The 23,982-nt window shown below is 39.2% G+C and overlaps 4 protein-coding genes across 8 annotated transcripts; 2 read left to right on the top strand and 2 right to left on the bottom strand.

Annotated features, from left to right (window-relative positions):
* Positions 1-419: 419 nt before the first annotated feature.
* On the bottom strand, positions 420-3,105 carry LOC135624580 (autophagy-related protein 8C-like). Its single transcript, XM_065128344.1, has 6 exons — positions 2,937-3,105; positions 2,794-2,849; positions 1,548-1,603; positions 1,413-1,465; positions 713-831; positions 420-639 (listed from the first exon to the last, which is right to left on the bottom strand). The coding sequence occupies exons 2-6, from the start codon at positions 2,828-2,830 to the stop codon at positions 545-547; spliced, it is 360 nt and encodes a 119-aa protein (XP_064984416.1). The 5' UTR covers positions 2,831-2,849; positions 2,937-3,105; the 3' UTR covers positions 420-544.
* A 3,226-nt stretch (positions 3,106-6,331) lies between these two features.
* On the top strand, positions 6,332-10,280 carry LOC135625932 (dof zinc finger protein DOF1.4-like). Of its 2 annotated transcripts, XM_065131084.1 has the most exons (3): positions 6,332-7,116; positions 7,352-8,426; positions 10,222-10,280. In XM_065131084.1, the coding sequence occupies exon 2, from the start codon at positions 7,352-7,354 to the stop codon at positions 8,399-8,401; it is 1,050 nt and encodes a 349-aa protein (XP_064987156.1). In that variant the 5' UTR covers positions 6,332-7,116; the 3' UTR covers positions 8,402-8,426; positions 10,222-10,280. The 2 variants fall into 2 exon arrangements, with proteins under 2 accessions (XP_064987156.1, XP_064987154.1); XM_065131082.1 differs by lacking the exon at positions 10,222-10,280 and having other exon boundaries at positions 6,334-7,116; positions 7,352-8,767.
* Positions 10,281-12,329: 2,049 nt separating this feature from the next.
* LOC135624578 (probable protein phosphatase 2C 62) lies at positions 12,330-16,957 on the top strand. Its single transcript, XM_065128342.1, has 5 exons — positions 12,330-12,559; positions 13,275-13,523; positions 13,687-13,963; positions 15,926-16,080; positions 16,606-16,957. The coding sequence occupies exons 1-5, from the start codon at positions 12,527-12,529 to the stop codon at positions 16,741-16,743; spliced, it is 852 nt and encodes a 283-aa protein (XP_064984414.1). The 5' UTR covers positions 12,330-12,526; the 3' UTR covers positions 16,744-16,957.
* Positions 16,958-18,391: 1,434 nt separating this feature from the next.
* LOC135582553 (uncharacterized) lies at positions 18,392-22,476 on the bottom strand. Of its 4 annotated transcripts, none has more exons than XR_010491742.1 (5): positions 22,325-22,476; positions 20,678-22,210; positions 20,500-20,575; positions 19,682-20,085; positions 18,392-18,653 (listed from the first exon to the last, which is right to left on the bottom strand). XR_010491742.1 is itself a non-coding variant. In XM_065128341.1 (4 exons), exons 1-3 carry the CDS (start codon positions 22,379-22,381, stop codon positions 20,510-20,512), a joined length of 1,656 nt encoding a protein of 551 aa, XP_064984413.1. In that variant the 5' UTR covers positions 22,382-22,476; the 3' UTR covers positions 18,392-18,653; positions 20,500-20,509. The 4 variants fall into 4 exon arrangements, 2 of the variants coding, with proteins under 2 accessions (XP_064984413.1, XP_064984412.1); XR_010491743.1 differs by having other exon boundaries at positions 19,987-20,085; XM_065128341.1 differs by lacking the exon at positions 19,682-20,085.
* Between the last annotated feature and the right edge of the window lie 1,506 nt (positions 22,477-23,982).

The raw sequence follows: 23,982 nt of genomic DNA, 5'->3' as shown, positions 1-23,982 counted from the left end.
CGGCCGAATTACATAAAATCATTTTCTATCATCAAACTAGCCCAAGGATTATCGTATCCATTAATTTATTATTCCTGATCTAATAATGCTAGTGGACTAAAAGAACGAAGGTCAACCTTCTCACCCAGTCTTTACTCCAACCCAAGTCACAAATTTGTTCTCTTCCCAAACTGTCAACATCAGGTGACATCCAAGTTTATAGATGTATAATTCATGACAAATAGAAGCTCTCCATATACATGCTGCACAGATTTAGGTCAGACAATTTACAAAATGGAATTCATCTCATATGCTATATCTTTCTCCACGTTTCTCTCTTGCACATTTTAGTAGTACCATGTATATACCAGCATCGAAAACAAAAAAGACAGTAAAAGTAGCATGCCAATCAAAATAAAACACAATGGATGCTGCGATCATAATTATCAAAGTCATGTTATGATTTTAATTAATAGCATAGCCTCATAAGTTTCAGAACATAAAACAGCAGATGGATTTATATGTCAAGTTTTTATCTACAAATATTTCCCATATTCCCATTGCCTTAAAGAGAACCAAATGTGTTCTCGCTGCTGTATGTCATGTAAAGAAAACCATCTTCATCTTTGTATTCTTCGTAGATGGCAGACATCATTGCAGCTGCAGTTACAAACATCGTATGAATAATGATAGCAAGCATAACAACACAAGCAATCACAGGGTTGTCTCTGACCTGTTGGTGGCAACGTGTTCTTGACAAAAATGAAGATGGCCTTTTCGGCACTAAGCTTAATCCTCTTCCGAACAACATAAACAAACTGTCCAACTGTCAAATCTGCAGGGACCAGGTACCTACAGACCCATGAGACTAATTCTTACTTAACAGCAAAATATGAAGTCACAAGGAAATATTTGTAGTATTATTAATGTTTACCTTACAGAAAGAATACAAGTCACACGCTCTTCTAGTTGCAGCAACACTATTATTAGCTTCCTAGTGCAGAGTTAGGATATGGATGTCCTCTGTTTGAATTTTCCTATGTTGATTAGTGCCTATAGTGTGGGTGCTTAGCATTCCATTTAATTTTTTACTTCCTCTTCCTCAGAGTATATGTCACAATAAGGAGCTGCTGAATACATAATTAAAAAATTGACCAAGGTTTGGCTTTTGTGATAAGGGAGTAGTATGAGATTAGTATATCAAAAAAGCCAAATAGGTTACTTCAGCATCAAGTTTATGAACATTCATTGCAGATGGTTAAATTAATCGCATCTATCAATACTTGCTTTCAAACATGACCAGAAGAAAAAAAGTGAAGACACTAATTCAAAGAATGAAAGATCAAATATGAAATGTCTATTTAATTATTTAGAGAATTGGTTAAACAACAAGAGCTTATAAAAATAATTAAATTAGAAAGAGGCTAACTAACTTCTTCTTATCAATGTCTGGTATATCAGTCCTTTCAGCCTTCTCAACAATCACCTGAATTCAGTAGTAGCCACCTTTAGTTATGTGATCAATTGCACATGCAAGATCTGAAGGCAACATATAAGAAGAGTCTTACAGGAATTCTGTCACGATACTTCTCTCGGATGCGAGCAGCCTCTGCTTGCCTCCTTTCTGGAATTGGGTGCAAAAATTATTTCAACATATGAACTTATGAAACTTCAATACTATGGATAGTAAAGGAATAAACCATGGTATGCAGTACCGAATGGTACTGCCCGGTACGAGCAGTACGTACCGGTCCGATGGCATACCGGTACACGGACCGTCCGGTACCGGACGGAACATGCTCCAGTGCTACATGAAATAAGTTATTCCACTTACTATCATGCAAGCCACGCTGAAAGCAACTCAACAAATAGTCAAAAAGTAAATTTAAAAATTAGCATTAGTGCATTTCTACATACAAAAAAGCTTAATAATTATAATAAAAATATATAAGTTTATAAATTGCATGACAATAGTTGATAAAATTTAAATACATAACATGGTCATAAGGATACTAGTCAAATCAAAACATTATCTAACAGCAACTTTTGTCAGTTTGACGAATAAAAGACTGCCAATAGCATCATTCTTTTCCAAGAAAAAAGAAAAAGAAAAGCTCCAGATACAAGAATAAAATGTTTGATGAAATAGTCCATAAAAGCTTATAAGTTAAGACACGTTAGATGATTTCAATAGAGCGAGATGGAAGAAAAGGAACCATATGAAAGGCTGTTCTACTGTAAACAGGTCTACGAGATGTATAATACATGATTTACAAGAAAAATAAACAGCAAGTCCATAAATAAAAGCATACAACCAACAACAAAGATTATATATACCAAAGAAATAATATATATACCAAAGAAGCCCTGAAGAACAAAGATCTGACAAGAAACGCTTTCCTCTACGAAGAGTAAGGGGATAACACCACAGGATGAGGTACATGTGTATAGAATGACAATGTTCAAGATCAAAATCCTAGAAACCCACTGGACAACCCATTAAAAACTCGTACATATACCAATAGGATCCATAAAGAACGAACATGTGATGAAGAAAAAAGGAAAACGATCACGAAATACCCAAGAGCCAATATTGGCGATTTCCGGGAGAGGCCGAAGAAACAAACCCATATTGCGTAGCAAACAAGCCCTAAAGAATGCAATCAACTGAACGAGATTAATCACAAGAACAAAACCCTAGAAACAAACGTAGCGATTTCCTCGAGAATCGCAAGGGGATCTCGCAAAAAGGATCACGAAAGAACCAAAACTAGCGATTTTCGCTACGAAAAGGGAGTGACCGATGGCACGAACCGAGGGGATGCTCGAGTTTGAAGGAGCTCTTCGCCATCGGTGGCCAGGGGTTCGTCCTGCGATGCCCGAACGGAATGCAACCACCACATCGATCAGACAAACCGGACAAATAGACAGCAAGATAAAGACGAATGAAACCATACCGATCGCCCAACAAAGAATCGATCCTTTCGTCCTCCGGAAGGTGTTCGATCGAACAGCCGCGGCCGGAAGGCTCTTATTTAATTTGTATTTCTATTTATATATGGAGATATAGATAAAAAACCAAGTCCATCGATGCGTGCTTTAAGATTCGAAAATAGATCGATGCTTGCTCTCGAAATATAACCATTAGGAAGGATAAGTTGAATAGTTAAGTGAATTAATCATGCCTTTTACAATTTTTTCCCTAAACACCCGATTGATAATATGGGGGCTAATTAATTAGTGACCTTTAATATCTCGATTTTTATAATTTTAAAAATTATATCGATATTTAGTGAAATATTTAATCTCATTTTTTCTTTGTTAAAAATATAATAAGGTTTATTGACTTTACCTATTTTGATTTATCACTGAACAAATACGATATTTCTGTTAAGATGACATGAAAAGAAATTAGATTAAATATTTTATTTTATAAATATAGATATCTGAATATAATTTTTAAAAATATAAGAATTACATAACTAATTATAAGAGATAATTTATAATTAACTCGATCGAGATAATAACCTCATACTTTAAGTGGATAATCATTTATTTAATTTATAAATTCAATTCATAAGTTCTTTTAGAGTATCCATAAACAAAATAATGGACTAATTATCATATATCTTAATTTCATATTTTTCAATTTCAGTGATTAGTATTTTTTTTATTCGAAATGTTAATCCACATATCTTGAAGGTGTTAGAAATTTACTAAAACTTAACCCCAATATCTCATGAGTGTAGAAGTAATTTTCTACATATATACCATAAGATTAAAAATTGGCATGAAGATAGTAGTGGCATGACTATTGTCACACTTTGAATGATAGCAGATAAAGATTTCTTTTAACTGCATAAGGAAATACTTATCGGTAGCTACAGTAGGGGGTACCTCAGAGAGAAGGCAAGGCAATAACTCCATCTGGTTATGGATGATCGAATCACCCACAAATCCTAAGGATGCGTTCCTTGTATGATTCAAGAACTTGTTTGCATCAAATCGAAACAACTCACAACCATATGGTTTCCACCTCCAATGAAGATAGCCAATGTCAGGTCGGTCATTCGTCAAGGATAATTTGAAGCTACAGGTTGAGTTTTTGTAAGCTGGATCTCGAGCGTCGGGGATCCACTCCCCGAAAGAAAGATCAGTTGGGTTGTGTGCAGGCTGCGCTTGCCACTATTCTCCTCAAAGGCTGCACGAAGGCATCCAATGAGGGTGTCACTAGAGAGCTCCTCTATTGAAGGAAGAGTATAGAGGGAAGAGGCGACAGTAGACGTTGACAAGGACCTACAGTGAAAGCCACCTAGTCTAGGAGAAGGAGAAGCTCCCAAATGGACTTCTGGTGGCTACCAAGGTATTGGAGAGGACCAAAGACAATAGCGAGAACATCATCCGACTTCTAAGCTTTTGCTATAATTTCAACAGCGTCTCTTTGATTGGCGAGAGGGGTGACGTTGCTGCTCGTTGGAGAATTAAGCTCCGGTGTTGGAAGTCGTAAGGAAAAAAGGATAAACATTGCTCTAAGACAATAGTGGCTCTGATACCATAATATGTTAAATTGTGATGATGAAAAAGTATGTACTGAAATGATTGAGTACAATATCTTATTTATACATGTGCGAAAGAAAGAAGGATTTTCCTCAACTGTCCAACTAGATTTTATCATCCAGTTGAAAAAATCTTTGTATGCTATTATTGAAGATCATAAATTCGATCAAGCAAGTTACAATTGCCTTGGGATAATAATACAATGACAACAGCAACATGCAAAAGATATCTCTCTGTATAAATCATAGAGAACATTATCCCTAGTTAATGTTAAATCAAGAGATAAGGATGACTCAATCCATCATCATTGAGGGGGCAATCAGTGAGTGTCAAGGGAGCCAAATAATTGATATAACGCCTAGCAAGAACACAAGCAGTGCCTTGCAAGTGTGACACACTGAGCACAGAACAGGTTCTCAACAGCTCTTTAAACAGTTGTCTTTTTGGCTTTTGTCGGGCATCATTTATTTGATTGGAAGAGTGACAGTGGGATTGATTGATATGATAAGGCTGTGCTTTGCCTATAATGGCCATTCATTGGACTGTCTTCAGAGTTATTGCTGTTGAATTATAAACTTATGGAGTCCAATAATTCTGCAATCATTGTCTGAACAGATACAAAAGCTCAATAAGACCATAAGAAGACAAAATGCAAGCAGATGTTTATGCTGGAATAATCAGTGTATTGGTATTACACATGTAAATCATTATAATTTTAGTAATATGAACCATCCACTACAAAATATCACTATAGTTTCCTGGAATATAATTTTACACACCTAAATCAACTGATATTTGCTAATGTAAATCTGCATCCATATTTGGCATGATTAGATAAGAAAAGAGAATTATATTTGCAATGAGAAGAACAAGCATTACTGTTTCAAAACAATAATCATTATTACAACATCATATTTAATATTGTAGTAATTATGGTAGATTCTCAATTCACATGTACAGTAAGTACACTAACAAAGATGAAACTTATGACCACACTGACTTATTAGTTTCTTTTGTAATGATTATTGTGTGACAAAGATCAACCACAGAAGCAACCTTTGTCAAGTGTTTTCTATTCATCATTGTCCAATAACAGATCTACTGACTGTTCCATCATATTAAATTTGCAAGCACTCTTAAATCCTAGTTACTGTCTCACTCAGCTCTTAATTAAGGATTCAGCCATTGGCTGAAAAATCATATGCAATGTTAGAGAGAATAATGTATATACTCAGTGACATTACCTTATGCTCACATTACAAACATTCTTGATCTTAGATGAGCGCTTTGTAGTCTGTACTCTACAATTCAGACTGTAGTCTATCCTCATGTGCATCCAAGTAAGAAGTCAGTCATCCACACATACTGTTCAGAGTCCAAATCCACAAGCTTTCCATGCATGAAGTACCCTTGTCTCAAACATATATCCTGAGTTCAGATAAAAGAATGTTACAGAATAGAATAAATGGAACTGAGATCTTTGTCCTTGTGGAGTATTATGGTCAGACATACTATTATTCTACTCTTGCTATTTTTATTAGCCTTCCCTCAGCCTCCATGTCTTTGTCCGTCCGTGCACACGCTCACCTTCACTGCAAGATGTCCCAAATCTTGAACACCAGCTTTGAGTTCTTGACATGTACGTTTCTTGATTCATATACATAACAACAAGTTCTTTAGAAGATTAGACATGAGAAGAACAAGTACTGTTGCTTCTGCTTCATTCGAACTTAGATTTGAAGGATGCCAAACTGAAGTCATTCCTTTAGTTTGAGAGAAGAGTAATTGGGCGTAGAGAAGATCCCTCGGAAGCCTACAATATCCCTTGTGTGGTTTCTTCCTTTCCGTCAAATCTAAGAGAGAGAGAGAGAGAGAGAGAGAGAGAGAGAGAGGATGTAGCAGGAAGATGTGAGTTGCCCATGTGAGTGAGGCAACTTGCTGTCCTGGTAAAGCAGTGGCACAAAGCAGGGAAGAGAAGCAATGAGATCCAGAAGACTCTCTCTCTCTCTCTCTCTCTTACACACACAGCCTCACATGGCGCCTGTCGTCGCTTTCGTGTGGGAATTCCTTTCTTGTAAGGTGGAGGAGGAGAGGCAGGTTCGAACAGTTGGAAGAAGCACAAGGAAGCAAAGATAGAGAAAGGAAAAGAATACTGTGTGTCAGTCGCAGGTTCTACTTTTGCCAATGCTAAATAATCTCAGTCGTTGATCTGAATCAATCATTTCGATCTATTTACATTCCAAAGCACGGATGGTTGAGATTGAAGGGGAAAGTAAAGAAGGGGACGGTTTTGTATCCTCTCCATAGCCTCGTTTCTCTCGCTTCAGTCCTCTTCCTCGGGATTCTGTCATTTCTTCCTCCTCCTCCTCCTCCTCCGTCGTACCTGTATACTCCATAAGTAACCTTGTTCCTGCTGTACACCGAGCACTGTGAACTCTGTTCTGGTAGCCGCAACCCAAGCCAGTCTCTGATCATCTCCACCACTCTAGATTTCCAGGACGTGCACTCGGTAGTAGCAGAAGAAGAACGCACTGCAGTGGAGGAAAGATAGGCAGCACCTCAGGCAAAGAATGGCCACAGGCATCTCTCTCTCTCTCTCTCTCTCTCTCTCTCTCTCTCTCTCTCTCTCTATCTTTCTGTCTATCTATTTGTGTATCTATCTCCATCCCTATAACTCCGTCAATATTACTACTGCATGCTTGTTTTTGTTGGCTAGCTCTTGTCAGGGAGCCTTCCTCTGGGTTCCATTGTTCACACCTCTAACCCTAGCTTTTCTCTCTCATCTGGGAACGCTTGTGTTCCGTTTCCTCTGCAGATGATGGATGATAGGCTTCTGGTCACTGAAAAATACAACAGTGGCAGTAATGGTACTAACACCAACAAGAACAATACGATTCATGCCGGTTCTGCGACTCTCGATGTTTCTGGGGTTATGAACAAGCCACTATCGGCCTCAGAGCATGCACAGGCCGCCCTGAGATGCCCCCGCTGCGACTCCTCCAACACCAAGTTCTGCTACTTCAACAACTACAGCTTGTCGCAGCCGCGGCACTTCTGCAAGGCGTGCAAGCGCTACTGGACGCACGGCGGCGCGCTCCGGAACGTCCCCGTCGGCGGGGGGTGCCGCAAGAACAAGCGGGCGAAGATGCCGGTGGCCGCCTCCACGGGGCCCCCGAACCGTCCGCAACCCCACCTTCTTGCTCCGCCGGATCCGATCCCTTCCATCTCAGTGCAGATATCTTCCTCTTCCTACCTCGGCGCCGCGGCCTCGCTCTATGCCCTGCAGACGGCGGCGGCGTCGTCGTCGTCGGATATGAGCCCGACTTTGCCAATTGTCGCGAGCAGCATCCAAATCCCATCTTTCACTAGTACTGCCTTCGATCTGCAGTCTCATCTCGGCTCTCTTGGACTCGACCTGTCATCCAAGCCACAACGCGACTACGAGTACCATCTCGGCGAGCTCCAGCCATTGCCGTCCTTGAGCTCGGCTGCGATGCCGCTCCTGAATGACCACCCACTCTCCGGATCATCTTTGCAATCTCCGCCACTTGTAGCACCAAGCACTAAACACCCCAAGCGAACCGAAGACTACCAAGCCTTGTGTTCCTTTAATGAATTGCAAGCCTCTGGGAGGAATTGGAGGATGGATAGGATGATGAAATCAGTCAAACTGGAAGGGCAGACCAACGACATGATCAACATCAACATTAGCAGCTACATAGATTGGCAGATTCCAAATCCAACAGAGATTTCTTTGGATAATTTTGGTCCAGCTGCAGCTATGTACTGGAATTCAGCCATCAGCAGCGGTTCAAGTTGGCCGGAGAACACGAACCTCGGGTCGTCGCTCACGCCTCTGATCTAATCTGAATCAAATGTGCAGATAATTAGTATTCTCTCTCACCTTCAATCACCATTCATGGTTTCTGCTACTTGTTCTTCTTCTTCTTCTTAATTTTCTATTCTTCTTAAACGTTCATTGGTAGTAAGGATTGGTGGATTAAAACTAGATTACATCTGGATAATGATGTTTAGTTTCAGCATGGATTGGAAAGGAAGAGGAAGAAGAGTGGTGGAACTGGAGTGAGTTGGTTTTGCATGCATGTATATAGCAGACATGACATATTCTCAGACGAGTCTTCTTCTTCTTCTTTCATGTGTTGGCGGAAAGATTCTGTGAGTGAGTTCTTGGTCTTTCTTTCATTGCAACAAGTGTTTAACCCTTGTCTCATGCTTCTCTTTCCTGGACCACTGATGATGATGTTCAGAAGTGCAATGACTGTCTTTATCTGCAGCATTAATCTGGTTAGGGTTTGTGCTTACCTCTGGTGTATCTTTCCCTGCCTTTCATGATTGTGTCAGTTGAATCCTTGCCATTGGAACTGCATTGGGCAGGCCAAGCTTGTGTTTCGTACATGAAGAGACTCATCAATTTGGCAGTCTTGTGCATCCACTTTTGTCCAGAGCTCCTTTTTCTTTGCGTGTCCATTTATACTTCAAGGAGAAGCTCTTTTTCTTAGGGTAATGGATGCACCTTTTTCTCCTTGTAACGTAGCAATCGGACCCATCAGATTGGTTTTGACTGGAGCAATGCATTCCTCTTCTCATTGACCACTCCTTTTAGTGCAATGTAACTCTGCTGTTGGATGATCTGGTTGCAGCTATCAACATGGTGACAGGACATCCTTCTTAGGTATTGTATGCTCTAATCAACCTACATTGTTGGTAAGGACTAATGTTCTAAGAGCTACTTGAATGTGTTATGTTCAAATTGCATTATAAAAGTAAAAAGGATGTATTTCCATTCTTTAATCTAAACATGATGAGGGAAAAATCATGTAAGCTGTATAAAGGTGTGAGATGTTATGTTTGTAGAGAAAGGAGAAAATGAAAAGCAAAGGGGACTTCTTTTTTTTCTTTTAAGCTTATTTATTCCTTTTGTGATTAACAATTTTATATCTTAGGATAAAACAACAAAAAGATTCATAGAACTTAATAGAAGATATATATATATTATATGTTGATATTGTTTGGACCATAAATTAAGATTCTTCTCAGCCATGCTCTTCAAGATATAAGGCATTGCCATCTCAACATAGGCAAAAGTCATTGCTTTTGCAGTGATCTAATCATGTGAAGAAGTCAAGAAAGAGTTGGAACTATCACAAATTTGATATGCTTAACTATGAGTAATCTAAAGCTCTGGTTTCTTGTGAAATATGTGAACAGGTCATCACACTTTCTTTATGTTTGGTAAGAATGTGGAACCTCATCACTTGTACACAGTCTCACATGGATTATCCAAAATTGAATGATGCTTCTTTTGATCATATGTACATCATGTAAAGCTGTTGAAGGACATTTGATCTGCTGGTTGAGCCAAAAAGAAGATCAACTGCAGCCTTAAAATTAATGTTGATTATTTTGAAATCCTAAATAAAACAATGTTCTATATCATCAAGAACATGATTTTTCAGATGCTTTTAGTAGACTGTGTAGACATTAGATGCCAGTTTTAGTGGGAGTCTTCCCATATCATTTCTTGGAGTTGCATTCCTTGAATACCATAGTGAATTATACATTTTCATATATTTCCAAGTAACATTATCAATCAATTCTTTTTGATGTGTGATATCAGAAACCACAAAGGCACTGGAATCAAATGTTTTGTTGATTGTCTGATAGGATGCTGGGTGGAATGAGTACATCAGGCACCTGTGGTCATAGGAACAATGACTGTTAAAAATGTGAGAGAGGTAATTCTCCAGAAATTTAGATGTGTCTCTTATCAGTAAATGCAGAGAGCTTCTGCTGAAAGAGTTGACTGCATCTCTATGCCATCTACAATAATAGCATAACCAGAAACATGGAAAGCCATTTCTCTATTAGTAGAACTTGATGGAGCCATACTTGCAGAAAACAGAAGAAGGATGAGAGATCAGCTGAAGAAGATGCAAGACATTTTGGATCAACAGTTTGGCAGTTGTTGCTATGGGAAATCAGAAAGTGATGATGATGAGGTTTTATTCTAACTCATAACTGAGTGAGTTCACTAACTGAATCAAAAGAACAACTATCATATGTAGCATATACATCTAATTTTTATGCATTAATACAAAGTTGTTATGAAGGAGAATGCTTGGTCCATATAAATCTAGTTCTAATCATATCTATGGCAATGCCATTGTATCCGGCAAATCATCTATCCACCAGCCTACTTGATAGGTCATGGTCTTAACATTGCATAAAATGACAGTTGTATAAACCTGGAAATGACATGTTCTAAACAAACATCAAGTCTGCTAAATGTTAGTGGGTAGTATGTGATGGGAAAAATTATTATAACGGAATAATTTTTTTATTAAAATAGATTTCTTATTAAAATAGATTTTTTATTAAAATATTAATTTATTATGAAAAGTAAATATTAATCAGAGCAATATAAACTGTATAACAATGAATCGATCACAAAATGAGACACTGAATTTTTACATGAAAAACCCAATGCGAAAAAAATCACGAGAGTATAGTCCACTTCAAACCTCCACTATCACCAATAATAGTAATAGGTTTATAATAAGTCTTCTCCAGAATAACTAGAGAATCATAATAACATAAGAACACATATCTTGACTCAACAATAATATATGATCATCACCATAGATGAATTTTATCAAAAAAAAGTTTAGGTATCATTAAGTGGGTATTGTCAAAAATACATCTCAGAGAGAACAAATCACATATTGATATTATTAGGATTGTAAAGCTTGTTATAAAGATTTTTTATATAAAATTTTGGACCAAAGCTGCTGAAGTTTAACCACTTGATCGTTTAGCAAAAACTTCGAAACCCTAAATTTTTTTCTCCTCTTTCTGCTTTATTTTCTACGTCATTCTTTTTCCATTCGTTAACTTCTCGCGTTACGATACGTTCCCACTTCTTATTTTTTTTAAATAACTAATCAAATTTGAATTCAGTGTCTCTTTTATCTAGTCCAAACAGTATATATGTTCAGTAGATTGAGAGCACAAGTCTTCTTTGATGTGAGTTGTTCCTTCCATGCGAGTCTCTCATCAAAGAATTGCCTTCCTGTCTCAGGTGTCACACCGAAACACTTCACCGTTCCCATCCCGCAGCCTCGTTTGATCTATCGACTTCTTTTTGTGTTTGCAGAGCTTGAATGCGCATGCTTTCACATATATAAAACATGAAGTCTTCTCTCTCTCTCTCTCTCTCTCACTCTCTCTCTCACACACACACACACACAATATACACTGCCATGGTAGATACGCGTAGCTCTCCATGGGCTTCTAAACACGTCTAAACGCACGGATTTTGATGCACGTCAACCACGAAGGAGAAGTCAACCAGAGAACCGCCGGTCATCCTCGGCTCGGGCAAACCCCGAGCCATCGCGTGATGGCCGGTTCGGATCTGTGGCAGGGTAGATATTCTTGTCAACGAGGACGCAAGATGGGGCCCGCGATTTCAGCCCAGGCATGGCTCGAGCAGTCGCGGGCCCCGACTCCTGGGCCCCACACGCGGCGTGTGGGGGTTTTTGGCGCCGCCCGCGGAGACGACGGTCACAAAACAACTCATCGCGCTTTCGGGTGGGTTTTACGCGCCAGCGGCTGAGGGACCAAACGCCGGAAGGAAGCCTGTTGTTGGTGGAATCATCGGGGCCCATCCGTAATGACGATCCTGGTTCGGGAAATGACCCGAACCCTGAATTGGGTTGACGCGAGATCCGAGACGTAGCCATCGAACGGAACCAAAGTTGCGAGTGAGGGGAAGGAAACGCGGCCATCGACCCAGCAACCACCAGTGACCCGTACGGTGGAGATTCTCCCGTCGGGTCCCGTGGGGAGTAAACGGGGGCTTCTTCGATCCGTCTCTTCCCCCTTACGAGATCAGTTCTCTTCTTCCTCTCATCCTCCTCTTCCATCAAAGTCGTCGGTTTCGAGCACAGGGTACGAGCGGATCACGAGGATGGCGGGGAGGGAGATCTTGCACAAGATAAAAGTACGTTGACCTCCGTCACAGCTTACCTGAATTGCTTGTTTCTCGACTCCGAACCGGAATCTGTTCTATCCTGCCCATTTTAGAATGTGGTGGTGGGAGGAGTCTCAATTCATTAAAAGGATCCTCGTTTTTCCTCTTCCTTATGATGTGTTCTGTGATCGCGCTTCCTTTTATGGATCTCGAGTGATGTTCTTGTTCTGATTTAAGATTGTGGTTGCTGTATGTTGAACTTGATTCTGAAATCGATAATAATACGCCAAAACCCGTTGAGCTGAAGCTAAGTGATGGGAATTTGAAGTCCTTCGAGCGGTGTTTCAATCTTCCGTTAGGTGTTAATCTCTATTATACGATACTCTTTAGTTGCTTGTAATAAGTCCAAAGAGAGCATCTTCTCATCAGATTAGGATTGCAAACTTGCTGTTTGACAATTGTGAGGGTCATCTACTACTGTCAACAGTAAAATTTTCTTTGTACAAGCCAAAAGCTCGAGATCTTGCGATTCTAAAACGGAGGTGAACACTGGTGTTACAGTTTATCCGAGATTTTTCCTGTGTGGTATATGCATTCCTTCGGTTTGATTATTAGAATTCATAGTTTATTTTCTTAATTTTCTTTTTGATTACATGTTGTTCTTTCATGTTAGCATTTGAGTCCTTTGTTTAGGATGTTGTTTCCGAGTATGATTTGCTTAGATATCATGATGTTGTCTGTGCAGGTCAAAGCAGGGTTTGGTTCCTCATCAGAGACTGGAAAGGGCAAGAGCAAGATTGCTGGTAGGAGTATTCGACATGGCTATCACTTGGTGAAAGGGAAATCAAGTCATCCAATGGAGGACTATCTGGTGGCAGAATTTAAGAAAGTTAATGATTATGAATTGGGCTTGTTTGCAATTTTTGATGGCCACTTGGGTCATGATGTTGCAGACTATCTGCGATCTCATCTTTTTGAGAACATATTGAAAGAAGTAAGCGTTTTATTTGGGCTCTTCCATTCCATTATGTAGATTGCATATTTACTTTAGAGGTCTTTTTGCATTATATTGATCATGTATTCAAACTATTCATATTTCCAGATAAGAATTGCAGGTTTGAACATGTAAATTTTGCTAACCTTAATCTGACATGCAGCCGGAATTTTGGAGTGATATAGAAAGTGCCATCAGGAAAGCATATGAAAGCACTGACAGTAAAATACTGGAAAAACAAGCTGAGTTAGGAAGAGGAGGTTCTACTGCAGTTACAGCTATACTAATAGATGGTGTGAAGCTTGTGGTGGCTAATATTGGAGATTCACGAGCTGTTATTTCCAAAGATGGTGTAGCCATACAACTTTCTGTTGATCATGAACCAAGCAGGGAGCGATATTTGATCGAGGAAAAGGGTGGTTTTGTGTCAAACATTCCTGGTAATCTATGACTTCTATTTTGCTACTTTGTGTTGTTCGAATTCACAATTTTAACATCTGAGCAATAATGATGGCAAGTTTCACCTAAATTTACATTCAATTTCAGAAAATATATCTGAATTTGTTATACCGAAAACCCCGAGTTGTTGAAGTTTAGTATATACTTTGTATCTGAAGAACAGAAAACAAGTTATATCAAACTTTTAGGAAACTTATATGGTATGCATCAATCCCCCCCTGTGGTCATCTGATCATGTTTCACAATTTCAGATATCAATGCATGGCAATAGTTTAAGCAATTAAATTTCATGTTTGGTCAAGTAATGATGAAATTTTAAGGTCATAACAAAAGTTTTTCAGGGAAAGAACAGTGACTATTTGCATGAATGGGAATATGTCTAGATCAAGGATACAGCTTGATATGTTCCCAATTTTGGAAATCTACAGGACAAGGTACCAATACATTGGACAGTATACCATATCACCCAAAAACATAACAAAAAGATAACACCAACATGCGGTATCAGTCCTTGGTCGGACCGATAAATGTCGGTCGGCATCCACTGAAATGACCAGTACTTGAACCATGTAGGTGAGAGAGAAGCAGAAATTGTGTTTTGAACTGTTTCATTGCAACTATGGTTCAGTTGGGTGACTTTTCCTTTTTTCATTTTGTAATTGAAGAGTTTTATTGGCTGTCAATTGATCTTGAAATAAACTCAAGTAGAGAAGAATAGTCGGTCGATTATCTGTAGATTTAAAAACTACATGCATGAGATTTCTTTCTTAATATACTTTGAAGAGGATGGTTTATTGATTGACCAATTGATCATAAAAGGAGAGTATCCAACAACAGGATTGATGTTTTAATTGGTCTATGGCCTACAATATCTTAGACTTCAATTGAGTTTATGTGATAAGCACATTGCTAATCTTATTAATTGATGAATTATACTCTAAAAGTCACGCAACCTCTTCTTTTATATTTCATCCTGACTTGGGGGAACCATGGGCATTCTTATCTGTTTCTTATGCATCACCACTGCAATATCAAGCTTTTGGTGGTCTGGTCTATTTCTCTATATTAGGCAACTGCAGCTACATGTTACTCAATGGTCCATGTCATGGAAAACCACTATGCTTAGCCTACGAAATTTATGCTCATGCACAACTCCAGTTTAGCCATTTTCTTATGCTTAGCCTACAAAATTACTAGCCTACAAAATTACTAGCAATGGCCTTTTATTCATAGACTATCAAGGCCCAAGTCTAGCTAAATAATTTGCTGGGCTAGACCTTTTCTTTCTTTTTACAGAAAAAATGTATTCTAACAAATTCCCATCTAAAATGAAGCCTCCAAAATTCTCCAATTCTTCCTGATTGCTTATCAACTTTCTCTGAAAAAGAAAAACTTTGTCTAAAGTAGGACTTCATAGAATCATATGAGAAATATTCTATATAGTCAAACAAGCCAAAACCTAATCCATGCTAGCACCTTTGTCAAACTAATCACTCCTAGTCGAGAAAAGGATACCATAGTTCGGTCCTTGTTATAGCTAGGGATTAGGATGAAGAACAAATGTTTGTCGTGTTGAAGGTGATTAAGTACTCCAAAATAGGTGGTGTTTATCCATTTTTCACGTGTTTGATATGTAGCTAATACCTTAGCCTTGATTGTTTCCTCGTCTTCCATCCATATTTGCGCGCCATCAAAATTAGTGTAATCCACCTTAAAGTGGCAGTGTTTAATAGAGATATGACTGGGTTTATGTCTGGCTGATGCAGTTAGGGTTGTCAATCATATCATAAAGAGAATTGTGTACAGTTGTTTGTAATGCAAGTCATGATAAGTAATTCTATGTGCCACCTAAGACTATGATTTGCAATTTTGGAAATTGATAGTCGAACAGTGTGTATGAACCCTACAAAGTGTGTCAAATATCGTATTCCAAATTATTTCAGGAGACGTGCCACGTGTGGATGGAAGGCTGGCTGTGGCAAGAGCCTTTGGAGATCGGAGCTTGAAGGAACACCTCAGTTCTGATCCGGATGTGGCTGATGAAATCATTGATGAATACGCAGAGTTTCTAATCCTCGCAAGCGACGGATTATGGAAGGTAAGCTCATTAAACTAGGACAAGCACTAATTCATTCAATAATCTGATTCGTAGTTAAATATTCTGAGACTACCCACAATTAAGTCTCTCTTCTACGACTCCTGCGAAATGCATTATGTCTGATTTAGATGTGATCCCTATTTCAGAAGAGGTACATTTATGTATTTGATGCATAAAAGTCCTTTGCAAACACAAGTGTACACCCCAACATGCCTTAAACCTTTAAATCAAATGCATCAGGAGAGAACGATAAGACTAGCAAACAAACCTATCATTGACAAAGCAAAGGTGAATAAACGTGGTAACTTCAGTAAAAGAAAAGTGGGAATTTGCTTCAGATTCTTGTATTGTGGCTGGATAATGTTACTGGTAACTTGTAACCAAGTACATTATATACCCTTCACAATCACAGCGAGAAATAGATGAGAAAATTACTGTCTTCAGGTCTCAGCTATTGTATCTTTCTTTTTTCTTTTTGTTTCCTTCGTCCGATAATATCTTCCTTTTGTGTGTCCATCCATCCAGGTGATGTCAAACCAAGAGGCAGTGGATTTCATCAAAGATGTCAAGGATCCTCAAGCTGCAGCCAGGCTACTGACAGAGGCGGCTGTTGCAAGGAAGAGCAAAGATGACATCTCTTGTATTGTAGTTAAGTTTAACTAGCTAAGATGTTTCAGAACTATCTACCACAACTGCACATCACAATATGGGTTGTGAAATATGTTGGTATAAATTATAGGGTGCAGTCTCAATAAGATTGGATTCTGTTTTGATGCATCCTCTGTGAAAAACTGTGTTGGTTATGGGCAGTGTGAAAGCAAATTCTACTTCCTTTTATTGCTCAAAAAGTTGTATCTTAAATTGCTGTTCTTGCTTATGTCTCGAAACACTACTGGAATGATGGAGAATGCTGCTTTTTGTCTTCTAAATTCCGGGTTGGATAATATGCATTGGTGTCTTCCTACTCAGATTGGCAATTGAGTAACTCACGATGCTTTGCTTTGTTGTTGGTTTGTTTCAAGATTCACTTGTACACTATGAGTTACAGAGATGAAAATTATAATCGAATTTAATTTGAGCCAATTATATATTATCCCTTATAATTAATTAATTTTAATATTTTGAATCTTATATTTTTAAAGATTATATTAGGATTCCTATATTTATGAAAGTGAAACATTTAACTCTGCTAGCGAAAATATCACACATGCTCAATGATAAATCAAAGTAAGATAAAATCAGTGAACACATAAAATCAACAGCATAAGAAGAAATGAGATTAAATATTTCATCTTCATAAATATAGGAATCCAAATGTAACTTTTGAAAGTATAAAAATCAAAATATTAAAGATAACTAATTACAAAAGATAATCTATAATTAACTCATTGAATTTTAATAAAATTAGTACAACAATAATAAAACCATAAATCTCAATTATTTAGAGACGATGACATAAATCTTTTATCATCAAGACGTGTAAAAAATTATATGTCTAGTTAAATTAAAAATATTTAAACTATTATTTATAATTTCCTTTAAGATATTTCTAAATCTTCCTCTACCATATATGTAGATGAAAAAAATCATAGATAAGACACATTTCATGAATAAATCGAAGATAGATATTATGACTTGAGTAGTTGCGAGTAGAATGACAACATCAATTTAGATTTGAGGAAGCAGAGACTTAAAGCTTGTCATTGGGCTCCTAAGGCTCTCAACTTACATTCCACAACCAGTGAGACACCTTGTTAAGGCTTAAATCTCACTTAGCATAAATAGATTTCATGTGAAGGAAATTAAGTGAAACCGGATTATGTTTTTCTTGCAAAGTATATTGGACCTCTTTATATATAGAGATCCTAAACTTGCAACCATTTGGACTAATTAAGAGCAATGATCATAACATCAACCACAAAAACCCCCAAAACATATAAATAAAAAACTACCCACAAAAAACGATAGAACAGAAACCATAACCACTAATTTCCTGATTAGTTGCGACTAGAATGACACTTTTATTTTAGATTTGAGGAAGTAAATAACCCCAAGCTTCAAATTGGGCTCTTATGAAGCTTGAATTGAGGTTAAAGTTGTTGTACTCTCAATGCATAGCATGAGTGGAGGGAAAAGGAAGTAGGTATTTAGGCAATCAAAAACCAACTTTCCATTTCCTTCATTCCCCTATACTTTGGTAAAGGACAATAGGTATTCTCAGATATGAGTTTGAAACTGTATCAGCTGGAAGTAATTCCAGAGAAATCATTTCAAATAGGCAGACATTGCTACAACAGTACGACAATGAAAATTCTAAATACGGCATCAGACATGACTCACCTTGTGTCAAATAGTTTTATGAAGCTTAGACACAGTCCAGAGTTATATCGTAGTAATTGAATTCCATACATCTGCTTTGTGGGCTCAGAAAGATCACCCAGAGATGCATATTGGATAGGATCAGAGATGAACAATTGTTGGATAATCATATAACCAATTACATCCAATTTGATTGATATCTATTATCTACTCTCCACCTGCGCTCCGTCTAATGATCTGATGCTTCAATCTTCCTGAAGAAGCACAATTGTTTAGGAAGAACCAAGGTAATTGCTGTTCAGATTTATTAGAGGAGAACGACAGTCGATGAGAAAATTGATGATTTATTAACATCAGTATCTCTAAAAGAGAGAAAAAGAAGCAACTCATATCCTAAATAATGATCAGCGAGGAATACAAATATTAACAAGGAAAACAAATTATAATGAAGAAAGAAAGCATACGGTTAGACGTACCAACTGTCAGATGCTATCAATGAAATTATCTTACAACTGACTCAAACAAAGATCTTAAGATGCCCTTTTTATGAGGCCTATATACTAAGCAAAGTGACTTCTACTTGTTTATGCACATACTAACATGAGGTTTGGCAAGGTTTGTTAGTTCTTATATCATTATGCTACGCAATTAAAGTTTAACCATGATTATCAATCTGAGACCCAATCTATATTTGATCCAAAATAATGCTTCATATTGAAGTCCTGAAAAAATAGATGTCATGTAAGCAAAGATATGTGTGACCCTTTCCAAGCACAGAGTGGCAGGAAGCTTGACCAGTGGGTTGTTCTCATCTGCTGTCTGATTCAAAATCAAGAGTTTGAGATTAAGAAACAAAGCCAAGGTCATTTTCTTATATTTTCAGACAAGAGTTGGATGGCTAAGAGACAGAATCATGCATCACCAGAATAAGATAAATACACAAGCAAAACACCACCGAAGTCGTCTGCAGTCTTACTGGTTTCATAGTTACTCATTGAAAAAACATGTATTTGCCTCAAAGTTAATGCTTTTCAATCTAACTTACTTTACATGCAATAGATTACCTAAAGACAATAGATTAGTACTCATGGGACTTGAACTGACAATACAAGAATACAAAGAGGAGTGAACTTAACACAGAAACAGTGAACTATCAATTTCACAATTTCATTATACAATATACACAATCAACAAGCAACAGCAAACATCATGCAGCAAATGGAAGGAGCCAAGATCTTAAGATGTCAGAAAGACAAATATTGAGCAATAAAAGGACAGCAACCTGTGTAAAGTTTTCTTTGCAGCCAGCGTGACAACCTACCCTGACTGTGTTGGAATAATGGAAACAGCTACTCTGCTTCCAACGGGAAGGCAGCCTATATTAACCCTTCCCAGACCCTACATTTACAGAAACTTTGTGCACTGAAACACCTAGCAGAGTCAGATCAATCATTTTCCAAAACAGTTATTGAAGTATTGAGACAACGAAAGAGAATTCCCAAGTTACCAACTCATTTTATTATCGTAAAGGTGCCATGTAAAAACCTATAATAGTTTATCAACATAAATTTTTACAATAATAATAACCTGAATCTTAGTCAATTATGCAGTAGTGAAATATCTTGATCCTCATGAAGACACCAGTGCCAATATTGAAAATGGAAATCGGAGGAAGGAGACTCAACCCTGAAAAGGAGAACATCGTGTTTTTCAATAAGAACAGTGCTAAGAAAGTTATAGAACAATCTATAACTCTGTGATATATGGGCAAACCAATCCACTTTTTCCATCCTTCTAAGGAACAAGACAACCAATGATCTTCTTTATCAATAGGTGAAAAATTTAATAAACTAGAAGGAATACATTGCATGACGATTCTCTGACTGATGAATAAAGCGCCAAATAGAATTATGCTAGTGCAGAATGCTTGAACATAAGATTACAACAGGAACATAAAAAAAGGATGGTCCAATGCAACAGACACATACACTAGCAGTAAATTCAACAACCACTTAGCAATAATCCTACCATGGGGAGAACAAATCAATTTTCAACCGAGTGCTGCAGAACATAAACAAGTCACAAAGAACAAGAACTCACTATACACTTTTCACCGTTGTGGTTGCCTTCTTGCCAAGGCAGGACTTTTCTTTGGTATGTAAACCTTGTAACTTACCTATTAAAGAAAACAGGTGTATGCAATTCAGATGTAAAGGTGTTTTACACTTCTTTTTGCACTTAAGGAATTAAGACCGAATACAAGAAGCTCATAACCTACCTGCACTAGTTCTCCATCATGCATCCTAGAGAATGTCTTTTGTTGAAACTGAGACCCTTTATCTTCATCCTTGTTTTCATTTTCACTTTCAATTCTTTGATCGGCAGGTAATGCTGAAGTTGGTTGTCCAACAGACTGATTTACTGCAGCATCACATACAGTGCTACTTTCAGGTTCAGCAGCTGCACTCTTCTCTTGCTTGTCTTTTATTAGTGAGGAATGTTGCAAAGACATTTTGTTAGATGGCTCTTCTATCCAGTTTAATTGGGTTGGATCACTTTGGCTTTTGTTGGAGTTATCTGGGTCTTGTTCATTTTCTTTTCTAGAGCTTCCACTGGAACTTTGACGTCTAATCACATGGCTTGAAGTATCTTTCTCAGCGGGAATATTCACAACAGATCTAACTCTGGGTTCAGCTCGCCGGACTTCACCTTGAACACCACCTTGGCATTCATGGGAAACAGCGAACTTTCCATCTGAAGATTTGAAGGCATCTTGTGCCTCAGCAACTTTAATGGGGTCCTTGCCACATTGAGGTTGGCTGGAGTCATCTTCCTGACAACCAGTAGACCTCGTGTTTGCAGAAAGGCTTCGTCGGAACTTTGCAAAATTATCCAATGCCCTTTGTCTTAATTGTGATTCTAACTCGACAGCCTCCGGACCCCCAGAGTTGTCTTTCTTCTTCCTAGTAAAATCATCACCACCACCATCAGCATTCTCAATTGTTTGCTCACCACTTATACTCAGCACCATTTCACTGTCCTTTGCATTCCCATTCTTTGCTAAAGCTTCATCATTCTTTGCATTCCTCTGAGGAGAATCTTGATGTGTGTCCGACTTCCTGCCCCCATCATACCTATCAAAATCATCGTAACTTTGGATAATTCTGTCTCCCTGCTCATCCTTTCCATGAAATCCTCCTTCGACCACCTCTCTGTCCTCTGCCATAGTCAGTACCGATCTGAGCCGCCTCGGCTGTTCAATCTCCCGATACTTCTCCTCGCTACAACTTCGGCTTCGGCAAGCGCTTCCACCGGTCCGGCCGCTACTCCGACTCCCTCCACAAGTAGAGCAACTCCGAGACCGATACCTACTCCCACGCCGATCGAAGCTTGTCGTCCTCCTCCGCCGACCTCTCCCCCTCTCCGCATCCCCATCCCTCCCTCTCCCTCTAGACCGACTTCTCGCCCTCGGCTTCGCTCTCGGAGGCGGGCTCCTCGAGACGCTACTGCCGGAGGAGCTGCTCCGGCCGCGGCAGGTGGAGCAACTCCGGCTCGACGAGCCGCTCGACGCGCTGACGCTGCGGTTGCGCGACTTGCGGGACCTCTCCTTTTCCTTCTCCTTCTTCTTACTCTTCTTCTTCCTCTTCTTCCTGTCGTCGTTCTTGGGCTCCCTTTTCCTCTTCTCAAGCCTCTTCGCTCGTTTCCTTCGGGAGCGAGGGCTGCCGTCGTCGGAATCGGAAGACGAGCAGGAGGAGTGGCGGAGGCGACGGCGCTTGTTGGATTTCATTTTCTTCTTCTTCTTTCTCCTCTCCTGATCAATTACATCGGTTAGTCACGAAATCGAACCCCAGAACGAGAGAGATGAGTAAACAAATTGGAACAAGAAATTAGAAATTGACGGCGGGATGAAATGGGGAAGGAAGACCTCATCGTCGGAGTTCTTCTTGGAAAGCCTCGGTCCGACGGCGGCGGCGTCCTTCATCGGGCGGAACTGCTATGGGAGATCGAACGCCAGGCCGAGAGAGAGCGAGCGAGAGAGAGAGAGAGAGAGAGAGAGAGAGAGAGGGATAAAAAGGGAACCCAAAGTGGCCTATGAGGGGTGCGGGGGACTCAGTCGGTTACCCAAAACGGTCCGATTCATAGTGGACAGTTGTGATCGTCGTAAAGATCGATGGCATTTTCGATATAGAAGGCAACATCAATGGTGAAGTTGTCATCTTATTCTATTGATGAGATATAAGTTGCGACTGGAAATTAGAATATAACATAAGCTCGGAGGCTAATGTGAATGGATGATGTGATGTGGAAAAGTGTTTTCCACATATGTGCGAATTCTAAAAAAAACAGGTTTTTGTTTTTTATTTCCACATACCATTTTTTATTTTTTTTTTCTTTTTTTAAAAAATAGATTAATGCCAAAACGAATACATAATTGGCTGATCAATTAGTCGCATTGGTATTTTCCTTAAATGCTCCTATTTTACAAATCTCAATAATATATTTCCCTTTTTTTGTTTCTCCTTCCCTCTCTTTACCACCAATTCTTTCTTGCGCCGATTCAACGGGATAAGAACCGATCCAATAGACTAAACTGAATAATATAAATAAAAGTTAATTATTAGAATATAAGATAAAAAAATGAGAGTGAGATTAAGATTTATAAATTTTAAAATAATTAAATTATAAAAATATTATTATAAATTTATGTTGATACATTTTTTAAATTTTTATATATGTAAGAGAGTTTATGTTAAATTACAGGACTTGTAATCTATGCTTGTGTTGCAAAAGCTGGATGCTTAGGATGCAAGCGGGTGGGCCAATCAGAACCGTTCAATTTTTCAGTGCAAAGTGGACATACGTACAGGGAGATACATACATACGTGCATTACATATTGTATGATCCTGCGTGGTGTCGTACGGGTGCGGAATCCGTTGGCCGTCCGTTTTCCTGACGGTCGACATCAGCTCCCGTGCACTTACGTTCCCGCCTCCACCTAACCAAATCTGCGGCAGCAATTGCGCCACGCCTCGACGCAGGAGACATCCGCCCGTGACACCGAAGACCGGGGTCACGTAGCGGACATGCGTCACGTTTTTAGTGCGTCTGTATGATTCCGGACGACTGTTGGTCGAATTGACCGGTTCAGAGCCGGTTCGCACCGGGCGAACCCCTCGACGCAGCCACACTCCATGATCCGGATTTCTCGCCGCGGACCCGGTCGATGCCCACACAACGGTGGGCCCTGCGACATCAACCGCACATTTCCCCCCCCACCCACACCGTTTCAGAAAGATATGCTACCCCACGTCCAAGTCTTACCCGTGTCTCTTACGTGCTATGAATCGAGCCGGACCGCACTGGTTAGTGACCCAAATGGGTGTGCTGTGGTGTCCACGTTTCACGTATCTTAACGCCCTTCCAGGGTAGCGCCGTTATAGCGGAAATAGCAGAAGCTGCCGCGATGGGGGTGTCCAGACTGCCGCGTGCCACGTACACAGCTCACGAATTGGTTGTGATTTCGGCCTGTAAAGGCGCAGCAAACAAAATGACCTGCAGAGTACGATGGGTGGGACCCTTGG

The sequence above is a fragment of the Musa acuminata genome, chromosome BXJ2-10, assembly GCF_036884655.1.
Source record: "Musa acuminata AAA Group cultivar baxijiao chromosome BXJ2-10, Cavendish_Baxijiao_AAA, whole genome shotgun sequence".
In the NCBI taxonomy this organism is placed as follows: domain Eukaryota; kingdom Viridiplantae; phylum Streptophyta; class Magnoliopsida; order Zingiberales; family Musaceae; genus Musa; species Musa acuminata.
This window is presented reverse-complemented; position numbering and strand designations above follow the sequence as displayed.

Coding starts and splice junctions, on each gene's coding strand:
- LOC135624580 (XM_065128344.1), bottom strand. CDS start 2,830: ATGGCGAAGAGCTCCTTCAAACTCGAGCATCCCCTCG. Junction 1,604..2,793: donor CAAACTCGAGCATCCCCTCG/GTTCGTGCCATC, acceptor ACCCAATTCCAG/AAAGGAGGCAAGCAGAGGCT. Junction 1,466..1,547: donor AGTATCGTGACAGAATTCCT/GTAAGACTCTTC, acceptor TACTGAATTCAG/GTGATTGTTGAGAAGGCTGA.
- LOC135625932 (XM_065131084.1), top strand. CDS start 7,352: ATGATGGATGATAGGCTTCTGGTCACTGAAAAATACAACAGTGGCAGT.
- LOC135624578 (XM_065128342.1), top strand. CDS start 12,527: ATGGCGGGGAGGGAGATCTTGCACAAGATAAAA. Junction 13,964..15,925: donor TTTTGTGTCAAACATTCCTG/GTAATCTATGAC, acceptor AAATTATTTCAG/GAGACGTGCCACGTGTGGAT. Junction 16,081..16,605: donor CAAGCGACGGATTATGGAAG/GTAAGCTCATTA, acceptor CCATCCATCCAG/GTGATGTCAAACCAAGAGGC.
- LOC135582553 (XM_065128341.1), bottom strand. CDS start 22,381: ATGAAGGACGCCGCCGCCGTCGGACCGAGGCTTTCCAAGAAGAACTCC. Junction 22,211..22,324: donor AGAAGAACTCCGACGATGAG/GTCTTCCTTCCC, acceptor GTAATTGATCAG/GAGAGGAGAAAGAAGAAGAA. Junction 20,576..20,677: donor ATGATGGAGAACTAGTGCAG/GTAGGTTATGAG, acceptor TTTCTTTAATAG/GTAAGTTACAAGGTTTACAT.